This window comes from Falco naumanni, chromosome 5 (genome assembly GCF_017639655.2).
Source record: "Falco naumanni isolate bFalNau1 chromosome 5, bFalNau1.pat, whole genome shotgun sequence".
NCBI lineage: Eukaryota > Metazoa > Chordata > Aves > Falconiformes > Falconidae > Falco > Falco naumanni.
The window spans coordinates 382,540-404,905 of NC_054058.1; the positions used below are offsets into that span (position 1 = coordinate 382,540).

Sequence of the window (22,366 nt, forward strand, 5' to 3'; positions counted from 1 at the left end):
AAGAGGATGCACCTTCCCAGGCCAGACCCCGGCAGGTCTGACACATGGGGGTCTCTGCTGCTTTGGAGACTGGGCTCTCAGCTCCGCAGCCAGCATAGCCAGGCAGAGCAGCCCAAAGGGGTGCAGTCTGCACAGGGGAACGGGCACCAGAATTAGTGGGCATCTTACACAATGGAGTCTTTGCCAAAGCTGCTCTGGCTGCCCAGCTTGATCCTGAACGTGACCCTGGGTTTTAAACCCAGATCTGAGTAATTGCGTGTATGAACAAAACAATAATTTCCTTGTTACTTTTTCTTTCTTCTGTGATTTTCTTTCTTTGTAAAAGCACGTAGGCAACAGAGGCAGACTCAAGAGTCCTTCAGCATACAAAAGCATTTATTGTTAGCTGTTCCGAAGTTAGAGATGAACCGTCAAAAGGCTTTACAGTCAATACTGAAGACCAATAAACTTATGGTACTGAAGTACATAAGTTACTGGTACAGCATCATTATTGCAGCAAGCCTTCTGGTTGGAAAAGTGTAAGGTGTTGCCTGCCAGTTGGATGACAACGAGGACCTGGAAGCTGCTGCCATTGCTGGTAACTACAGAACACAGACCCACTGAGAGTGGGCTGGTATTGAAATAATACCTGATAAGGCTGTTTCCTTGCAGCCCCCCCCCTCTTGCACCTCTGCTTGGACAAAACTTAAAAAGAAAAAAATATTATCTTGGGCTGATGTTAGCATGCCATGGCAGGAAAATAGCGGCAAGCTCCAAAAGACATGTACTTGCATACCAGAGGAAAATGATCCTAAATATGAAAGACTTGCAGTCTCAGCAAGTTCACTAAAGCACACACTCAGACAGCACGTTCACTAAAAGCATAGACTTGTAGTAATGAAACAAAATTAGAGAGACTTTAAAACAGCAGAAGAGATCATTACAATTATACCTAATAACAAAAATGTCCTTTGACTGCTTCAGATGGTTTCTGCCTCTTTGTCCTAGGTTAAGCTAGAATTTCACACTAATAACTTAAATCATAGTTCTTTCCACGGAGAGGACTCCAGGGAGTCAGTTCCCCAGCAGCCCACAGGACCGCAGCAGCAGCACTTTAACCAGCACAAAGAAAGGACAGCCTGATGGAGAAATACATGACCACGCACCAATGCATGGCAAGAAAGCTCCTCTAACCAGCACTGCCAGCTCCGTGTGCTTGTGAAACGGCACCCCAGGGTTCTTCTGCCTGGCATGTCCAGTGCATACCTTTATTAAATCCTTCCTGGCCTCAGGCTATTTCTCTTTATCATAGTCCCACAGCACAAGACAGAAGGTTTTACAGCCTTCTTCCTACAGGCAAAATGAATCTTACCGTATAATCGTCATACAAAATACAGACCATGAAACAAAAGGAACTGGGCTATGGCTTGTATGTCCTAGCATTAATTTTTTGTTTGTTTGTTTTATAGGCTCTGCTGTAAGGTGCAAAAAGTGTCAAAAGAATTGTCTGAGTTTGAGTGACTTCGTATACGCACACCCGCAACAAGGACACACACACTGAGTTTGTAATACCACACATGCTCTGATCTCCTGTCTTGCTTAAAGGATATTCCCTAAACCACTGGCTATGCCTCTCCCATCGCGTGATGCTCATGGACTCTTCTTCAGCTAAGAACCATCTGCAGTTACTCCAAGCATGCAGGACACCTTTCCTTACCTTTCAAAATAACCTTCCCGTGTTATCAGCAAGAAAGGATCCAATCCACACAGCATCAAAATCACTGGTCTCTCTGATTTTGCACTGATGAAACACCCTCCTTGTGGAAAAGCTCTGAGCTCTCTCCTGACCTAAGCTTTTGAGCCACAGGTAAAGACACGGGAACAGCCTTCTACCTCTGGGTAGAGGTTTCTGCGACAAGAGTCCTGCTCACCTTGTTCTTTTCTGACACTGTCTTGCTCAAAGACTTGCATGTTTAACTGGACACGGACACACTTTCAATCAATTAAGACAAAGAATAAAGCACTGAACACTGTAGAAAAGGAAGAGTATAGGAGTGAGGAGTTTTTCTGTAGCAACGATAGCTAGACACCTTTGCAAATGCAGGGAGTCTGGTGACAGGGGAATTCCTGAATCTCACTTGGAAGCACACCGACAATACGGCCCTGCAGAGCAGGAGTGTGGACAAGATGAGCTCCAGAGGTCCTTCCAACCTCAACTGTTCTGCGATTCTGGAATACCAGGTCAGCAGTGAATCCTACAATCAGACTAAAAAAATCATATCCCAGTTTGCCTCTCATCCTAGCTGGCTCTGGAAACCTTCAAGCACAATCCTAAATTTACCACGACAGAAAAATAGTTACAGTTTGCATACTGAAAGCTTCCAGAATGTCAAAGGATGAGTGTCAATGTACACCAGATCTGTCAGTAGGGAGGAGGCTCCAGGAGCGGTGCTCCACGTGTCGGGGGTACCCACATCAGCTTCTAGTGGTGCACGCTAGTGGCTGTGGTACGCAACACAGGATCATCCAGACAAGCCCAGCTACTGCAGAACAGGTCCTCAGCACTGCTCAAAGTGCCACCTCCTCCTGCTTTTCAACTTACTAAGCAGCCCCAGAGGGAAACCGCTGGATAAGATGCAGCGTGAGTATACCTTATCAGGCTCTCTTATCTCGTTATGCCACGAACTGAAACTCAGGAAAGATCATAAGTTTGTTCGCGCTTGTTCTTGATGGTTGACATCATCCTGAGATCCAGTCCAGGAATCAGCCAGCTCCCTAAACAGGCCAACCCAGATGGGCCTTCTTAAACAACTATAAAACATGTTGCCCAGTTTCTTCAAACACATTCTGTGGTGACCATACTCGCTACTTATCTACACCAAGGCAAACGGACCATCTGGCTTATGACTGAGGGGCTCGCGCTGCCAGCGCCAAAGCCCCCTCTACAAATAATGCCGTCTCCATTTCCAGTATCATGACACTTCCTTCCTCTTGTCACCCCAAGGTTGGTATCTGTCCAGGAGCCGCAAAAGAGCTTCTTGGCCAAACATAAGCACTCCCTGTGCAAGTCCTTCTCACCTGTCAGCGCGCAGGGTGATGCACAATCACAGGGGGATGGGACGGAACCGACACGCCACAGGCCACACAGGGGCACATACCCTATTGGCATTAGTTCGAGGCATCGTGAGGGGTTCAAACAGAGCGGCGGCACAGTTACTTCCAAGTCTATCAGAAACAGCCCGCGATGCACGTCAGCCCCGAGGCTGGGTGGGCAGGGAAGGCTCTGAAGGCTCTTACCTTCCCCAGAAAGTGCTTGCGGTACAGCTTGGCCGTAGGGTCGCTTTCCAGTTTCACTTTCCCACTCCATGGAAAGGGCACATCAGGCAGGGCTGGACTCAGTCTGGAGAGGTTGTGGCTGGTCCCTTCGATCCAGTAGCCCCCAAACTGGGGTAAGATAATGAGAGGATACGGCCACCCTTTCTGTAATACCTATGCAGAAGGACAGAGAACATGGAAGCTGACAGGCCAGTAAAGTCCAAGGAAAAGCAGAAATGAGCAGTAGTAACTCACCTCGTGGATGCTGGGGTAAGGAATATACTCCTCTTCTGTCTGAAATCAGAAGAGACCATTAGCAAAAAAGGTTCAGTGTTATCCTCTCACAACAGCGCAAGCTGTGTCCTCAGCCCCTGCTCTGCCCTCATCCACCTTTAGAACTTTACTTTAGGATCAAAGGTTAGGCTCCATTTCCCAGGTCTCAGCATTATCACACAGAACTTTGAGAACCAATAAATTTAGGAGTCCGACTTCACCCACCTTCCTCCCTGAAACTACACAGAACACAGCACGCCACGTGAGAAGGCAGCCACACAGGCACACGGGTGAAGTCAGGAGTGACAGCCGGTCTCCTTTCCTTCCAGCGCCAGGCAGCTGCTGTTCTGCACAGGTGACAGCAGAGATGGTAGAAACTGTACCATCACCTGCAGCGAGACCAAGGCTCTGCCATCTCCACAGCTAGAGCTGTGGCACACAACCGAGGCGTGACTGCGGGGCCAGGGGCAGCGCCACAGCCATGTCACGCCAGGTGGGCGCCCCTTCCACCACCAAGAGCCAGGCCAGCTCCACCACAGCCCAGCGGCATCAGTGCTCTATGGGCTGCTCTTAAAGGCCATTAAAGGATTAAATTCAAGGTCATGGCTGATTTCAAGGTTACTGTGGCTGAGCTGAGACTGGAGGAATGGAGAGGAAGAGTTGAGAATTTAAAGATGGGAATCTGTTCTTATCGGCATAATAGTAAGGGAAACAGAGCAGCTTTCTAGTAGCATCCATAGCAGTCCTCAAGCATACTGAAATAAATGCAACATGGTTTCATAATTATTATTATTATTATAGCTTTTAAACTGAATAAAATTAAAGAAAGTACTTAGTCAAAACTAAGTTTTTTAATAATAATAAACACTTATTGGAACCATTTAAATTTGAAAAAGGGAAGCATTGATTCTATTTCAGCTACATAGTTTCACCCTCTTGTGCAGTGACTTAAAAAAAAAAAAAAAAAAAAAAAAGGCAAGCATATATGTGTCCTTGCACTGTTTGTAGGCTCCATGTTCATTTCAAGATGAAAATACACTGCAAACCAGATCAGTAATTATCTGTCATTCTCAGCAACTTCGGAGGCAACAAGGACTTTGCCTGACCTTGAGAGGAGCTGGAAGGGAACATCTTTGCTCATCCAGACGACTCCCCTGGAAACAAAGTCACAGACAGTGAATCCTATGTTTGAGCAAGTCTGTTTCTGTTACCCTCTGTCCCCTTCTCTGTACCCTCAATATGCATATTTTGCCTCTCTAATTTTCTACTTTATGCAAGTTTGGAGTAAACAGGAGGAGTAAAGCTAGAACTTGGCCAGTCCCCTGGCTTGGCATGTAAACGGAAAAGCTCCCCTGGCCACCTTACATCTCTTAAAAAACAGAAAGCTGGCAGAAATCAAAAGCAATCTCCCAGACTGATGCTCTTACTTAATTCTCTAATCTCTTCTAGCTACTTTAAAACACTTGTTTTGACAATTGGGGCTAGGCGAGAAGACTTTTCTTATTAAGCAGGTTATGTGCCTTGCTCCCATCCACGTAAGAGAACACATCTGTTCTTACGTGCCACAGAGTGCGGCTGCGGAGCTTGGGGGCTGCTTCCCCAGGCAGCCTTGCTGGCAGGTGGCTTGGGATGCAGGGCAGGAGATGACTGGATGCCTGGCTGCTTCCTGAACCAGCAGCTGGCATCCAGACTTGCTTCTCTTTCTCAAGGCTATTCCATCCTCCCTTCTCACTGTGGCAAGAGTAGCTTGTGTGCACCACAGTTCCGCAGCAGAAGCACACAGAACAGCGAAACTGTAGTGAGGACAGTGCCAACCTGAACGGAGCAGAGGCAGAATAGGAGGAGCCCCAGAGATACGGGGGGCAGCGAGGTGCACAACATGCTGGCCACTGTCCAAGCCAACATCAGTACAGGCGAAAGAGTAAGAGGCAAAACTGGCATCACCAGATAGGAAGCTGCAGACCAGGATTTAAGTTGCAGCTTTCTCTTAGACACAACACCTGAGTATTCAGCTACTGGCACCTAAATCCTGTAACTCATATCAGAACATTTTTATACACCATCAGCGACGCTGCGCAATAAAGTGGCTATCAGGGATTCCAGACAGGAGAAGTAGCTCTCAACTTTGTTCTGAAAATAAGCAGGATCTGATTTATAACAGCTATGTCTATGCAAGTATTCTACAGTGGAACTAGCTTGTAAACTAGTGTCTGGTAGAAATACGTAACTCTCACTGGAGCCCTGCGGTGGGGATCTGAAGAGGCTCTAGAGCAAACATTTGAGGCCAATGCTCCACCATGCAGGGTGAAAAAACTTCCAGTATAGCAACAACATTAACATCGAGCAATAGCAGCATTACAGCATGGATTAATAATGATCCTTGAAGAAGCAACAAAAGAAAGAAAGAAAAATAAAAAAAAGAGAGAGAGAAAAAAAAAAGACATCCATTACACATATAACTGGGGTCATAAAAAAATGAGAAAGCTTATTAAACGAGCCATAAAAGAGCTAAACCTTCGTGAAATGATGAGGAGCCAGACCCTGAGCTTACAACAAATGCATAACACCTTCCAAAAACTCCTAGAAACACCAGAAGTAAGCCGTAATGGCTGAACGCCAGGGCATTCCTCATAAGTCTGAAGTTGAGTTCAAGCACGAAAAATAGATACAACAACAAATCTTAGTTGGTTAAATACGGAAACACAGTAAAGCAAGTGAGGAACAATCTGCAGATAACATAGTAACAGAAATAAACAATAATAATAACAAAAATAAAGAATTATTTTCCTTAACTACATTAGGAGAAAGAAGCTTGTCAAAACGTCTACAGGGTGACATAGGACCAAACTACAAAAGCTGAGCTTAGAAAGAATTACTCTCCCCCAAGAAAAGGTATTTTTTTAAAACTGTATTTTCAACAGGGAGCCTGAACAAATACCAATTTAGAGCTATTCTTCATAGGGCAACATCAGAAGACCTGTTTCAAATTGCAGTGTCAGTAGACAGCACTGACAAAACGAACATTAGCAGGATGCGGTGGGTTGTGAAATTAAGAGGGAACAAAGGCTGGCGAGCGATCTTCACCTTTGCAGGGGCAGTAGTGACCGATTAGCACCTGGGGAGGTCACGAGGCTAAGAAAGGGGCGCGCATGAAATACAAGTGTGAACGGGTAGTTTGTTGATGCAGCCTGGAGTTTCCTGGTCAGCCAGGGCTCACAGGGAGTGCTGGGCTCGGGAACAGGTCTCTGGGGCAAGACAGGCCCATGCTCTATCCAAACAGGACCGAGACGGGAGGGACGCATATGCACAAAGCAGCCCCAGCCCCTCCAGGACAAGCCCTGGGAAGGACTGGGACAAGCTTGCTACACTCCCGAGCATTTCTGCACACAGAAACGCAGGCGGGGAAACCGTGGTTTTGCGGGTTCTCTCTCCCCTTCCTTGGCATTTTTGGCAGATCTGGTAAGTGCAGAAAGTTTCCAGTTACAAGGGAGGTCCCAGTAGGAGACCAGTAGTTCAGAGTGGCCTGAAGGAAACCTTCCCTGGCTGCTGTAAAGGGGGTGCTGCCTGCAGTGGAGGCTCTGCAGAGCACGGAGGAACGCGCCGGCACATTCCATGACTCTGCACTGTTAAAGGAGCTCCAGGGAGCAGGAGACGCAGCCCGAACCCAACCAGCTTCCCTCCGGAGTGAAGCCCGAGGTACTGGCACAGCTCTAAGGCAGCCCGAGGCTTTATTCCAGAGGGTGACCAGGGCCTCAGGGAACTGGCACGTACGCTGCTGACGGGTGGCAGCGCAGGCGAACAACCGGTGGAGATGGCTGTCATTCCCCAAAGGGGGGCACAACCTGTGGCAGCGTCACCCACCTGCTGGGAGCCCCTTGGCATTCGGGGCGGCTCGGCTGCTGGCGCTGCCTTTAGGGCAAGGCCCCCCCGGCCACCCCCAGCCCACCACAGACGGCAGCCTGGGGACCCCACACTGCCAGGGTCCCGCGCCGGGAGTGCCTGGCCTGAGCGGGGACAGAACAGACAGAGGAAAAACTGCCCGGACCCACAGCCAGGTCCACCACGGCCTAACGATAACACCCGCTTTCTGCAGGGAGAGCACTGGTTCAAAGCAGACAGCTTGGATACGAAGGGGAGACAGGAAAGAAAACATGGAGGTGGCTGTGAGAAAATGAGATGGAAGGGTATGCTGGAACCATACGGATGCAGGCTGGAGGTGGTAACATCACACCACAAAAGACAAAAGCAGGTAAGTGAGGAAGGATTGGCTATGCAAGTATGCAAAGACCTACAACATCAGGGTTTATCAGCTGAAATCAGATTTGCTTGCTTTTCAACTGCCCGCACTGCAGAGCAACCAAGGAACATCGTACGGCCCAGCGCCCTTAGAGGGCATTTCCTGTGGCATCACCACATCTGCAGCACAGAACAATGTGGCCAGTAGCCCGTTTACTTCAAGTAATGAGTATTAAGATTACAAAGGAAGAAAAAAAAAAGGAAAAAAAGCAAACTTCATTCCCAGATTTCAGAGGCAGGTTTCAGTTTAAGAAGATAGTACAACTTTACGCATTAATTCATCACACATAATGTGAAATGGCTACGTTAACTTTCAGTCAAGCGATTCTACTCCAATCCCATTGTTAAAGTACTCAGATACTAATTCTATCCTGTGGCTTTGTTGTTGTTATTTTACGGAGAAATGCCCAAGCCTCCTGCTTTGCCTTTTACTCACTTGTTTGGTAATGAAAATCCCAGATTTAAATTTCAAGAGTGATTCAACAAATCTAAAGGATAGCTGGAGTCAAATGGAAGGAAAGGGAAAGCAAATACAGAGAAAAAAACGATAAAGAAATAATTAGTAAAAATCTAAAGAAAGATCACAATTTAAAGATAAATAATAAAAATAAATTGGGGAGAGTTCTTTTGGAAAACATCTCCTTTCAAAAAGTTGCTGTCATAATTAAGCAGCAGCTATTAATTCTCCTAGTGCAAGTCAGGTGACAAAACAAGCTAAATTAAAAAGCAAACAAACAAACTACTAGACAGTCTGAACAATGGGCAGCTAAGAAACCAATACAGATGCAAAATTAGGTGGTCTGCATATGCCAGCAATTCTCAGCAGCTCCTCGTTACCCCCCTAACCGAAGCGGTCCGAATCCAGTGGGATGTAGTTCTCACACGGCCAACAGGGAGCTGAGGAACCCTGAGATCTTCAGTACCGCAGTGTCCCAGTGAGGGACACCTGGCAGCGGCCGGTGTTCGCCCAGCTGGGAGAGGCTGGACAGGCCGTGGCAGCGCCCGCAGTGCCCGCAGCGCCCGCAGTGCCCGCAGTGCCCGCAGCGCCCGCAGCGCCCGCAGTGCCCGCAGTGCCCGCAGCGCCCGCAGCGCCCGCAGTGCCCGCAGTGCCCGCAGTGCCCGCAGCGCCCGCAGTGCCCGCAGCGCCCGCAGCGCCCGCAGCGCCCGCAGTGCCCGCAGCGCCCGCAGTGCCCGCAGCGCCCGCAGCGCCCGCAGCGCCCGCAGTGCCCGCAGCGCCCGCAGCGCCCGCAGCGCCCGCAGTGCCCGCAGTGCCCGCAGCGCCCGCAGCGCCCGCAGCGCCCGCAGTGCCCGCAGCGCCCGCAGTGCCCGCAGTGCCCGCAGCGCCCGCAGTGCCCGCAGTGCCCGCAGCGCCCGCAGCGCCCGCAGCGCCCGCAGCGCCCGCAGTGCCCGCAGTGCCCGCAGCGCCCGCAGTGCCCGCAGCGCCCGCAGTGCCCGCAGCGCCCGCAGTGCCCGCAGCCCCGCGCTCAGCTCCCCCCAGCGCGCCCCATGGCCTGGCACAGCCAGCGCTTGCGGTTCTGTCGTGCCGAGAACATACCCCAACGGGGAGGGGGGGGCAGCACGGTGGTTTCAAGGTCTGTGCCTGCCTACACATGACTGTACAGAAGACATACCTACAGACCCCCTCCCCCGCACCCCCTCCTAGCCTGCCAGGCAGCACTTCATCCTCACAGCTCCACGCTTGGTCCTGCACTGCTGCCGTCCACCTCCTCACCTTCACACTCCCACCAAAGCTTGTGTTTCCATCATATCCACAGTATGATCACCCAAATTCCAGAAAATAAGTTAATTGTTTCTTCTAAGTTTAATTCCTGCACATAATAGGAGGCAGGAGTTGTGTGCCATGTCAGGTCAGGCCAGTCACCCGCAGCATTTTAAAGGTGTACCACTTAGAAAATACCGGTAATCTGTAAGGATGCTCTGGGAAGAGATTTTGTTGTTAGATATGTAACACATATAACATTATTAGATTATTAACTCTTTATTTGGTAGGGCAGGATTGGTTTTTTCCTCCCTTTTACTGTATTTTAATTTTATAATGTAATATATGCTATTAAATGCACGTATTGCCGTAACAGAATTAAGCCAGTCCTTCTTTCTTGTGCAAGTTGAAGACAGGGCCTGCAGTAGTTATTTATTAAACTGACCTTGCTAAATGCAGTTATGTTAACATCCTATTAATCACCTGTCATTAGCAGCTGCTGCCCAGCAGAAGCAATTTCTTGAAGATGCCAGAGATACCTTAATGCAACTTTGATTTTCTCAGAATCACACTTCTGCAAAGAACATAACTATAATATTTGCATCTATTCCTTCCATCATGCTGGTTGGAAAAATTAACACAGGGAAACACTTCTGAAACCCCATTTAAGGGTAGGTGTAGGTGCTTGGGCCTGGGAGAGCTAAATATTCTGCAAGACTAAATTAAAGCATACTGGGAGCAAAGCGACAACGCAAATTGCAGCCAATTATTTGTTTGGCTATGAAAAATCACGAGATGTCAAAGTCTGACAGAGTAGCTTCTCCTTACCTGCATTTTTTCAATCATCTCAAACAAGTCCACAGTCTGTGAAAAGACAACAGGGAAAAGAATTTAACATTTGCAGAAGCTAACATTATCTTCTGTGCTAACTCAGACACCAAAAGAGCCAACAGCTCCTTCCACATTTTGGCACAGAAACTACTTGCTCGCTGAAGACAAGATGGAATCATTCTTCCTTAGCTGACAGCAGGGACAAAAGAACTAGCCAAATTGTCTTCAGCTTGTGTGGCAAAAGCTTGCCCTGGAACCTGGTTGAACAGTTACTAGAAATTTCTCTCTTTCAATGGGCCAGACCACTGACTCAGTACAGTACAGCATAAGAAATGAATACATGAAGCCTGGGATTGCCACAGAAGTGAGCAACTACAGCCATAAGACATGCACGCACACAAGCTTGCTTCAGTCATTTCTTCTGCTCAGTGGTTCAAGGCACATTCCAACCTCAGCCAGAGGGACATGGGCTGTCTTTACCTTGTTGGGGACAGCAGGAGCGAGAGCATATGGAAAGCCTTGGGTGGGAGGGTCTATAACATCACTGAAGCAGCGCACCCCTTCCTCGGACCTCCTGCAAGGGGAGGAGAAAGAAGGAAAATCTTCCAACTCTTGGATATCTCAAGACACCAGTGCCTGCCTGCAGTGCCGCCTCTGCCTTCTGCTGCCCTCTGCTTACTATTCCTCTCCCCAGACCACTTCCTGCCCATGAGGGACCTTCACGCCCTGTGAGATTCCCTGAGCTGTCTCAGCTCACCACTTGCCACCTGCAAACGTCCTGGATGTAACAGCAAAAGCCGCCTGGCCCCGACTGCTCCGCCTCTGTTCGCACGCTGTTTTCCTCACCACTGTCCTGTAAGTGCTGCACGGTCTCTTTTGCCAGGTTCCTCCTCTATCATAGATCTGTAGCAGAATAAACACAGGACACGGGAAGCTACGGGACCAGATCTGAAAGCTGAACCATAGTAAAAGAGCAGAAAGTTCTGAAATGTCACTGAAATGACAAATGAGCACCCAAAGGACAGCCCCAGCTGCCACAGCCTGGGTATCAGTGTCCGAGACAGCAGCGTAGCAGAGATGGTGCTACAGCGGGACTGAGAGGAGCCTGCACCCCTCCTGCAGCCTGCGGGTTACTGCTGCTGGGAAAGCCAGCGTGCAGGCTGGATGAGCTTTTATCTGCACATCTTCTGTTGAAAACACATTGTTATTTTGGCCCTGCTGGAGCAGCAGTGTCAACAAATAGCAGCAGCACTTATTTGACTTCATAGAAGAGAAAGCAAAAAATAACACAAACAATACACTGTAGTTTAAAAGACATACCCTGCATCGGCCACCGCGCTGTGGGCAGCCTCACTGCTAGCTGCAGCTCTCCTACTGTTAGTTAATAAACCTCCTGCGCTGCTCACAGTTTTTACTAGCAATGACAACTGGGGTGTAAGTCATGGTAGAGGTCGCATAGGTGGGGCGGGGAAGAAAGCCCAAGTTCCTAATACAAGACTTGTCCGCTTTGTAATGCAATCATGAATATGCTGGTTACGTGATCATATAACACAATCATAAATTGCTGTCCTTCAGCTGTTTGATGCACAGACTCCTACTGCTTCCACGCGAAGGGATCAGCACCTGTAAGTCATGCAGGCTCTTGCTTTGCCACATTCCCTGTTGCATGGAAGTGCGATGCATTCCCGTCATCATGAAGCCACACTCCATTACATGCTCCAACAATCTCAATGCCCACCAATTCTCTGACAATTCACAATTTATTTTAGTAGCCCAATGACATCATGTAACTTGTATATAGGCTGATCTACACAAAATAAGACAATTCTTCCATCCCACAATTTTCTCTTAAAATTCAAAATGAGAGAGATCTGTGCGATGCATCTAGAGATTAAAGCCGTAACGTATATGGGAGGAAAGACGTAGGAGTTAGACTTGACATCCTCAAACAAATATTGGAATAGTTAGATGGCAAATGTATTTTAAATGAATATTAATATCATACCAACACATGCTTTATTTATCATCTTATTCATTTACTTGCAAGTTTGGGAGTAGCAAAATTTATGTCCAAGCAGTACACGACATATTTTCATTGGGTTTTTTAGGAATCTGAAGTTTCTGCTCTGCAAGCCCTAAAAAGGTAAGAGCTTAATTTGATAAGTTTTCATTTTCAGAAACTAGCCATCTCCAGAGAAGTGTAATAGCAGAACTTTTGTGCAACTGGATGCTCTGGGGCCTTGCTACATGCTGTAGTGGGTTTTTTTGCCCTGTCACTGGTTTGAATCCTGAATCATTCAGCAGAGAGCAAAACACATGCCAGCACCATGGAAGCTGGCAGCTCCCAGGGCAGGTCAGCGTGGCCGGTCCTGCCCCGCTCCCATCTCTGCCCCTGGGGCTGGCCAGGGCACCTCGCACAGGGCTGCTTCTTACCGCTCAAGCCAAGCACAGTCCTAGTGTCAAAGGTCCTCCAGCAGATGCCAGACTCACTGGTCTTATTACATTTAGAGATGTTCTCAATTCTGTCATTATCTCAGGTTAGGGATGTGCTGAGGGAACTCAAAAATCCAGGTGAATGACTTAGATTTTATGTTATCTTTCACGAAATATCACAAATGCTTGGGGCCGTTGTAACTATTGCTTGAAAGTCCATTTGTGAATTTAAAACTTCTTGAATGAAAAACATTAAGCTTTATTTATAGAAAGAGAACATACTGCCTTTCAAATTGGAACTTCAAGCTCCTTGGCCACAGAAAAGCAGAATATCAACCTTCTGAGAAAGAAAACCAGTTCTGCAGGGAGAGGAATACGCATGTGCAAATGTATCCTGGCTGAACCTTTATTTTTAGGAAATAGCAACAAGGGGAAGCAGAGGGCCCAGAAAATGTCAAAAACTAAACTAGGATTTTACTAGTAACAGTAACCAGTGCATTAATTTCAAGCAGGTAGCCAAACTACAAGCAGGCACTGCTGATCCACCACTAACAATGCAACTCTCAATACTCAGCAGCACATAAAGGACCTTTGCAGACCTCCAAGCCACTATATCCACACACAGAGCTCTGCTCACCCCCTGTATTCCTGCCTGGCAGCATCCTTTGCTATTTTACTCCTGGGATCAGTCTGTACAGCTCTCTCAAAATCATTCCCATCTGCTATAGCTGAGCCAGTTCAATAACCAAGTCAATGCAAATATTTGCTCTGAGAAAAGCACAAGTCAGCCTTGACAGATTCCATCCATCCTTTCATCCATCTTTCATAAGTATTAAGGAAGTGAGAAGTGTCTGAAGAGATAAGTGCCCCAAACCCTCAGGTAAACCCTCCTGAAAGTTCACAGGGAAGCAGGCGTATAGCTACTGTAAAAACCTCTGCTAACCTGAAGCCTTCCAGTAGGAGAAACAATACAGCATGGTCAGAACAACCCCCAGTATTGACACAGGTTGAGCGGGGAACAGACCAAGGGCATCCCTGAGGGGAAGGACTTGGGGGTGCTGGGGGATGAGAACCTCCACATGGCCCAGCAATGCGCGCTCGCAGCCCAGAAAGCCAGCTGAGCCCTGGGCTGCATCCCCAGCAGCGTGGTCGAGGGAGGGGGCTCTGCCCCTCTGTCCCGCTCGGGTGAGGCCCCCTGCAGCGCTGCCTCCAGCTCGGGGCACCCAGTATAAGGACCCATCGGAGCGGGTCCAGAGGCGGCCACGAGGATGCTCAGGGGGCTGGAGTCCTCTGCTGTGCAGACAGGCTGAGCGCTGGGGGTGTTCAGCCCGGAGAAGGCTCCGGGAGACCGTGGGGCACCTTCCAGTGCCTGAAAGAGCCAGCAAGAAAGCTGGAGAGGGGCTTTTTACAAGGGCATGTAGCAATAGGACCAGGAGGAACAGTTTTAAACTAAAAGAAGGGAGATTTAGATTAGGTATCAGGAATAAATTCTTCACTGTGAAGGTGGTGAGACACTGGCCCAGGCTGCCCAGAGCAGCTGTGGGTGCCCCATCCCTGGCAGGGCTCAGGGCCAGGTTGGACGGGGCTGGGAGCGACCTGGGCTGGTGGGGGGTGTCCCTGCCTGTGACAGGGGGCTGGACTGAGTGGTCTATAAGGTCCCTTCCAACCCAACCTGTCCTATGATTTGCAGCTAGTTATGGAATGGCAGTCAGCACACTGACCGAGTCCCAGCCTCACAGCTGGTTCTTGCAGTGAGACAAGGGCACGTTGTACCCCCCCCCCCCCGCCCCCAGCAGGGCCAGGCAGCCAGCGCCGCGCGGAGTCCGGAGCGGCAGCCCCGAGGCGCCTGTGAGAGAAATCCTGTGCAACCGCTCCCCAGACAACAGCTGCTGCCCCTTCTCGCCCTTTCTCCCCCCTTCCCCCCACACCCGCAGGCAGCCCCAGAGCACGGGGCCCCCTCCCGTGCGCACCCGCGCCCCTTCCCACAGCTCCGCCAAGGAATGGCCAGCCCAGAACGGGGGGGACGGGGGGAACCAGGCCAGAACCCGGGGGTCCCTCTGCCGCCGGGACAGTTTGCTCTCAGCTGGTCACAGACTTTTCAGCCCACGGACGCTGCGCTCAGCCGGGACCCCCGGCTTCGCTCCCCGGCCGCAGGGCGGCTGCCCCAGCCCCTCCTGCCCCCGCACCGACGGGGGGACCCGGGGAGCCCCGCCGGCCCCCGCCCCCGCGGGACCGGGTCGAGGGGAACTCCCCCGGGGAATTCGTCCCGCCCGGCAGGTCCACGCCGGTGAGCCCCCCGCTCCCCGGGTAGAGGGAGGGGAGCAAGCGGGCCGCCCCCGCGCCCCCCCCCCCCCGGCACCCGCCCGGCTCCCCCCCTTCCGTCGCAGCGGCACCGGGGGGACGCGGGGCGGCCGGGTCCGGGCGGCCGGGGGGTGCGCGGCCGCCACCCTCCCCCCGCCAGGCTCCCGCAGAGAACCCGGGCCCCCCCCCCTCCTGCCGCCGCCGCCCGGCCCCGCGCCAGAGCTTCCCCCGCCCGCAGCCGCTGCCCGGCCCCAGCCCCGCACGTACCGGCCGCAGACGGCGGCGGGGAACCCGCGGCCGGGGAAAGGGGCCGGGCCGGGCCGCGCTGCCCCCCCGGGAGCCGCCGCGCCCCTCGCCCCGCCATGGGGAAGGGCCGCGGCTGCCCCCGGCTCCCCCGCCAGCCCTCCTCTTCCTCGCCGCCGGGCCCCGGAGCAGAGCGCGGAGGGCGCCCCGCAGCCGCCGCACGGGGGGCGCGGGAAGAGACTGAGGAAGATGAAGCTGCGGGGATGAAGCGGTGCCTTGTCCCCTCCTCCGCCGGGGACGCTCAGCCCCCGCCCCTCGCTGGGCGCCGCCGCAGGAGCTGCGGGGGCTGCCGAGCCCGGGGGCGGCCGCGGGGCGCAGGGACGGTGACACGTGGTGCCCCTGGCCAGCTCCACGGCACAGCAACAGCTCTTCCCCAGGCTCTCAGTATCCAGCGGGAAAAGTGAGCATCGAGGCGACCCCCCCACCCCACCCCCCAGCTTCCCACACCCTCCCAGGGTAGACCAGGAGGGTACCAAAACCGCCCTTGGTACCTGGAGCCGATGGACATCGAAGGCTGTGGAGATCTGGCCATACGCCCCCCTTACGGGACGGCTCCCTCACCTGATGTGCAAGCTGGTCTCCGGGGAAGCCCAAATTTTCAGGGGCAGAAACCCCTCAGCCACATTTATTAGCATTCACTCCCCGATAGATCATAATTCCTGACAAAAACTGAGGATGACAACATGATCGTCCATTGCAAGAGCACGCATACACTTCTGTTTAAATAAAAGCAGAGAGTGCTTCCAGACACATTTTTGGCCTGTGATTCCCAATTTCATTCCACAGGATGATGTCATGTTTCCTCTTTACATGCAGACTTGCAAAGGCAGCAGCCCCAGCTTTAAGGTAAGTGTCAGCCTCACACTGGGCTTGGTCTGACCCGTGAAGGGGACAGTAGGGAACATGGGACCAGAGGCAGCATGTGCCAGAGGAGCTGCAGGAAGGCGCAAGGGAAGAGCAAAAGCAGAATTCAGAGAGACCAGACAGAAAACATGAGATTGCTAATATAGACGGGCAAAAAGACAAACAGAGAAAGCAAGCAGCTACACCAAAGTTTTAGGGACAGGAGTGCAGCAATTCATCCTAATGCTCTCTGCAAGTTTTACTTATGCAGGGCCTGGATAGAAATTATGGGGGCTTCGGGGGTCTGTGGGTGGGAAGAGAGCCTGTAAGGAGTAAGGAATCAATCAAGGCAGCTGGCAGCTTTGAATGGATGAAGAAGGGATCCACTTGCTGCTTGTAGGAACCTGCCTGGAGGCCAGCTGCTTCCTCCCCCTGGCAGCTCAGGTGCTGGCGTAGGGCCGGCACAGCACACCCCTTGCTCCCAGTCCAGTGCTGCTGGCAGGGCTCGGGCAAGGCAGGGCAGCCGCTCTATGCACGGCAGCTCGTCCTTCCCTGGCCGAGCCTCCAAGCAGCGTGATGGGCCAGGGCGAGGAGCCACAGCCAGGCCTGCCCGCTCCGCTGTGGCCAGAAGGGAGAAGAGCCGGTTCCTGGGGGGAGAGGGGCTGCTGCCCACCCCCACCGCGGGGCATCCGCAGCAGCACTGGCGAGCCTGGCCCCGGCAAAAGCCAAGCACATGGACAGGCCCAGGTTCTTCTGCCATTCTTTGGCAACTTGCCACTGTGGACAAGAGCCAACTTTGTTCATGTACAAAACCACACCGGGCTCAATTTAACAGCCTTGCAGCTTTACCTAACCTCCTGTGCAACTCCAGCTGTGTACAATGCCCTCAAGATGCACAAGCAAACAATTATTAAATACCCTAGTTACTGTTCTAATTAGCCTTCTTTAGCAATAATCATATGAATAAATCATTTCCACATGTATGCAAATCACAGGCCACCCTTTCCCCTTACGGTTCCTTGACTTACAATGAAGCTAACCATTGCTACTGTTCACACAGCTACTGCAACAACGTCACCTAATACCAGCCTTTAGTTGTACTAGGTAGATTCAGTTCCCAGACTAATTCTCTGTACTTACAGTCTTACATTGTAATCCATATCTTTGTCTACATTTGCATAATCATTATGCATTTTATAGCTATCATGTGGCTTAGGGACTGGGACACAAATTTCTGTTCTTTCAGGTACCCCTGTAGGTATGTTAACACAGGTACTACAGTAATTGGTGTCTATACCTTTTGCTATGTATTTTTCCCAGTTTTTGTTAACAGAACTTTTTCTTTCTTATACTTGCATTAGCATTTTATCTCGCTCATAAAGGGTAAGTCTGTATTAGCTGTAAAACAGAAACTGATCTCTGCAATTTTATTAATTGAGTCATTGTGAGAGCATCAGAAGCTCCACCAAAGCTGCGCAGTACCACATACACACAGCAGCACATCCTTCAACAGTAAACTCTTCAGGGCAGAAACTGTTTGGGTTGGTTTTTTTATGTTTTCCTACAATATTACACTCGGTCGTCACAAGCCCAGAGCTGCACCCACAAATAAAAACATACATGTTTTCCCATCAGCTGTTTCCACAGATCTATGCACACAGCTTCTAAATATAGTACTGAGTGTGCACAGACAGCACCTCCCACGGCCCGCTTGGAATCATCGTTTTATGTCAAAGGCTGACAGAATTAGGGTGGGTTCCCCCCGAGTCCGGACAGACCCTCTTTCATGCTCCTCCACCTCTTCACTTTGTCTCATTTCCTACAGAGGCACCCGCGCCCCCCATCTCCACTCTCACTCTCCCGGCTGCTGCCCTACATACAATGCAGCAGCTCAATGTTCTTTAAAAATCACAGAGCCATGTTCCCTGCCGAGGCTGGAGCTGCCCCGAGGTCCGTCCATTACGCAACGCCATGCAAGCAGCGCAGGAGATCTGGATCAGCCCTCCCCCAGCTCTCTTTGCTCCCGTTCCTTCTAGATGCAAAATATGTTTAATTGGCATTGGAGGCAAGATGAGAATAAAGCCGCTAAGCTGTTCGTCCCCTACCTGAGCAAGGACCTCTCATCCCCAGCTGGTGAGCAGATGGAGACAGGGAACCCAGCTGCTCTCCTTTCCTTGCACCATCAATTATTCACGTAGGTTGCAGTGTCCTCCCTCCCTCTCCCTCCCTCCCTCCCTCTCTCTCCCCCGCTGCCCCCACCTGCAGATGAACAGTGAGCCAGGTCGGTGCTGTCAGCTGGAAGCTGGGGCTCAGGGTGGGCTGCACAGGAGCCGCTGCTGCTCCCCAGCATGGGAGGTCGATGCCAGCGGCAGGGGCCTGAGCGCGGGGGGCTGCATGCACCCCATCCTGCTCCCTGCACTGCTGAGCCCCGCAGCCGTGACCCTTACAATCCAGAGCTGGTTGTTGGGGTGGGGTTTTTTTCCCCCACGGAAAAGCACATTTTTTTTAGTTCTCTCAAGTATAATGACAGTTATTTGCTGATAGTGAAATGGGTCATGTGAATTAGTGTGTATAGATCAGATTAGGAAGGGAAAGTAGCAGGCTGGAAAAATCTGAAAGATGCTGACTTAGTCCTGACTTAGCCCCATAGCAAAGGCACTGAAAGGGGGTAATCTGGGGGGATGGGGTGACACGGGACTTTCTGCAAATGCTTTTGGTAATCATTAGTCATGAGACGGTCTGTGGATTGGAATGATTGTTCAGTCACAATTTTTGCCGATAATTAAAGAATTTCCTATGTGGTCCCAGTCATAGGCAATGGTAAAATTAGTTCTGGCAGACCTAGGTGAGGTGTTTAAAGCATTTTGCCTTTGCAGAGGGCTATTACCTACTGGGTGAGTGCTCTAGATCTGCCTCAGAGCAAAATCAGGTTTAATTCCCAGGCCAAATTAACCACTCCATTTTGCACTGGAGTAACTCAGCCTGACTCATTCTGGTCCCATCAGTAAGGGGCACCTCCTACTATGTCATCTCAAACATCACAATAATTTCTTCTGTTAATTCTTCCCATGACCAGACAGCCATGGCAGAGGCACCACAGAGACACAAAAAGAATACAAGGTTGCTCAAACACTAGGTCATCATTGGCTTCTCTGTCCTAGTGAACTTTTCCCATATTTTTAAAATATATCTGCAGGAGTTTTACCAGAAGTAATAGTTTCCTGAAATCAAGTGAAAAATAAAGTGCCTAATAAAAATTATCAGTATTGCAACCTCAGCTGTGAGCAAGACTCCTGAAAACCAGCAACTCTTTTTTAAGAGGACACTGTGATTTGTTTTATCTACAATTGGTTTCAATTATGTTCTTGCTTTCAAAACTTCATGGATCAAGCTTTGTCAAACTTTTATCCACAATTATACAAGCTGGAAATGCTTTGTTTTAAATAAAGAAAAACTCAGCACCTTCTTGTTTTCACATGAGCATGGGAACCGATGAGTTCTATAGCTGGAACAGCAATGAAATTCCCATGGATTTGTTTTGTTTAGTTGTTCCAGGTCTCAGAGTTCTGCCTGAATCTGCTGGAGCACTTATAAGAGCCTTCTCTCCTGCTGAATCTTTGATGAGTGTCACTTTGCAACCTCCATCTCTTTTGGGACCTTTACAGAAAATTTTTTTTCCTGGTTGACCATTTTAATTAAGTTTATAGGAACCTTTTCTCTGAGATCAGAAAACTAGTTCTCTTTGAGATAATTATCAAAGTTATATCAGAGAGATAATTGTCAAATTATCAAAGTACCATTTTGAGAAAATTATCAAAGGAACAAATTATCTCCGAGACCTTAGTCCCCTGGTTTTGGCAGAACTATTCCAAAGGTGACCAGAGGGGTGATGGTGTATGGACGCACCCACACAGGGCTGCCTTAAAATACAGGTTTGTTTCCAGAAAAGCAGGCTAAGAACAAAATATGGTAAAACTCAATGAAAGTAAGAAAACTGGCACTGTAAACATTAGAAAAGCAATCACGTTTAGCTTTCCACTAAACAGCAGGTATCGATACCTGTCCATCTACCTAGATATAGAGATATACAATTAGGCATTTTATTCTGAATATTAGACTCATATTGGCCTTACTGTGTGACTATCCTGGCATCTTACAACTTTAAATTAGTATTATTTGTAACCTAATTAATACAATTATAATATCCTGCCATTTCTACAAGACTATAAATCACCCTTAGATTATAAACAGACTGAGTCTTCACAGCTGTATATAAAGAATCTAGAAGAAATTGTTTCCATATAAGCACTAACACCTCACATTTCCCTGCCACCTTTATCCAAAGATCTCACAACACGTTACTGATATTGGTTCCCATTATTACCGCTACTCCACAGACCAATAAACCTGCACAGAGAGATGAACCCTCACTGTCACCCAGGGCTGGGGAAGGAGAGCGGAGCTTGAAGCCCCTCAGCACAGCTGCAATGGCCAAAGCTGTCTGTGTACCACACCGACCCGCCAGCCCTGCCGGCATCAGCCCGCCAGCCCGGGCAGCATCCTCACTGCTACTACTGGTGCAGAGAAGGGGATGGGAAAAAGTGGCCAAGGATGGACATGGAATGTGGCAGGACTCCTTGTTTCACAAGCAACAGAATTTTATGCTGGCCTGTGAAACTGCATCATTAATCTCCTGGCAGAGCCCAAAGATAAGAACTCAGTTTATTTTCAAGCTTTGAGCAAAGCTGCCTGCTGGTAGAACTTAATGATATGAGAAATATTTATTAATTTTTCTGATCATCAGTACTGTATGAATTTGGGGAGCTTTTGGCACTATAACTCTGGATATTTGTCAGCAAGGAAAATTCATATGGATGGAAGTTACTAATTTCCGAGATGACTGGAACGGGGCCATGATTCAGAAAAGAGGAAGCAACTCCTCCTAGGTTCTCACATACGTGCCCAGCAGAAGGAGAAGAGGCAACATTCAGGTTGCACCAAGGAAAAGTTCAGCAATATGTGAGGAAAAATTGGTTCCCCCTGTGAGGGTGGTTCAGTACTGGGCAGAAGTGCCGACTGCGGCTGAGTAATCTGTTCTTGGAGATCTTCAGGACATGTATCGACAAGGCCCTGAGCAACCTCTTCTAGCTTTGAGGTTGTCCCTTTTGTGCAGGGTAGTTGACCTAAATGAGACCTTTCCATCCTAATCTACTCTGTGATTTTGCTCACCGCACGTCAGAACACCTGTATCATGGAGCGCTCCAAAGCTCAAAGTTCTGTACAAAACCTAAGAGCTTCAGGCGCCGCAGTGCGTCAGGACACAACCCAGCAGAGGTGCTTCACAGACAGCTGCCGCCCAGGAGCCACCAGCCTTCCCAGCCACCCCGCCGGGGAACGCTGGCCCCGGGGAGAGCTCCACAAGCCGCAGGGCTCGCAGCACCCAACGGGGCCACACGCCGCGCCGGGCGGGTCCGGGCTCCGGCCAGCCCGTTACCCAGCGCCCATCTGCGCGGTGATCCCCACCCCGAGGAAGGACTCGGTACCTGGGCTCTGCTGCGCAACCCACCTCGTAATTGGCTCCAACTAATAATGTGAACGAAGAATAACTTACTTTATGCTCTCAGTCAGCCCAGTCCCTCAAGCGCAGCGATATGGGGGTGCCCGCAGCCCCCGTGCCCGCGGCAGGGAGGCGGGAGGGCGCCGGGCTGGGCTGGGCTGCGGGCGGGCGGGCTCGGCCCCGCGGCAGCGAGGCGGGTCCCTGCGGCGGGGCGGGCCGGGGGCACCGGCGGAGGGGGGGGCACAGCCGGCAGCAGCGGGACGGAGGCAGCCCCAGGCGCGGTTTCTGCGCCATGCACGGACCCACAAGCGCCCAGCCGAGCCCTGGGGCCGCCGGGGACACACGAGGGGGGGAGGGAGGTCAGGCCCGGGGGGCGCAGCCGGGGACGGCGGAGCGCGGCCGGCGTGGAGGGGCCATCGGGCGGGCACGGCCCTTCTGCAGAGCTGGGGACAAAGCGGCTCCGGCCTCCCGCAGCCCGGCTCATCGGATCGTGCCCCCCACGCGTCCCCTGTCGG

At 50.7% G+C, this 22,366-nt stretch overlaps 1 protein-coding gene across 12 annotated transcripts in view; it reads right to left on the reverse strand.

The window, feature by feature from the left end:
• LOC121088598 (rap1 GTPase-activating protein 1-like) overlaps positions 1-22,015 on the reverse strand; it is a 50,689-nt gene extending 28,674 nt beyond the window's left edge. For 2 of the 12 annotated variants that reach the window (XR_005827995.1, XM_040594954.1), the window contains exons 1-6: positions 21,906-22,012; positions 10,895-10,988; positions 10,412-10,447; positions 4,674-4,721; positions 3,550-3,588; positions 3,277-3,468 (exon numbers count right to left, since the gene is read on the reverse strand). Coding sequence is in view for 11 of the 12 variants with exons in the window: in XM_040594954.1 (XP_040450888.1) it covers positions 3,277-3,468; positions 3,550-3,588; positions 4,674-4,721; positions 10,412-10,429 (297 nt within the window). In the remaining variant the exon portion in view is untranslated. Of the gene's footprint in view, positions 1-3,276; positions 3,469-3,549; positions 3,589-4,673; positions 4,722-10,411; positions 10,448-10,894; positions 10,989-11,171; positions 11,478-15,415; positions 15,781-18,399; positions 18,505-21,905 lie in introns of those variants that run through there. The other 10 variants (XM_040594948.1, XM_040594955.1, XM_040594950.1 and 7 more) reach the window with 8 other exon arrangements.
• Positions 22,016-22,366: the final 351 nt, after the last annotated feature.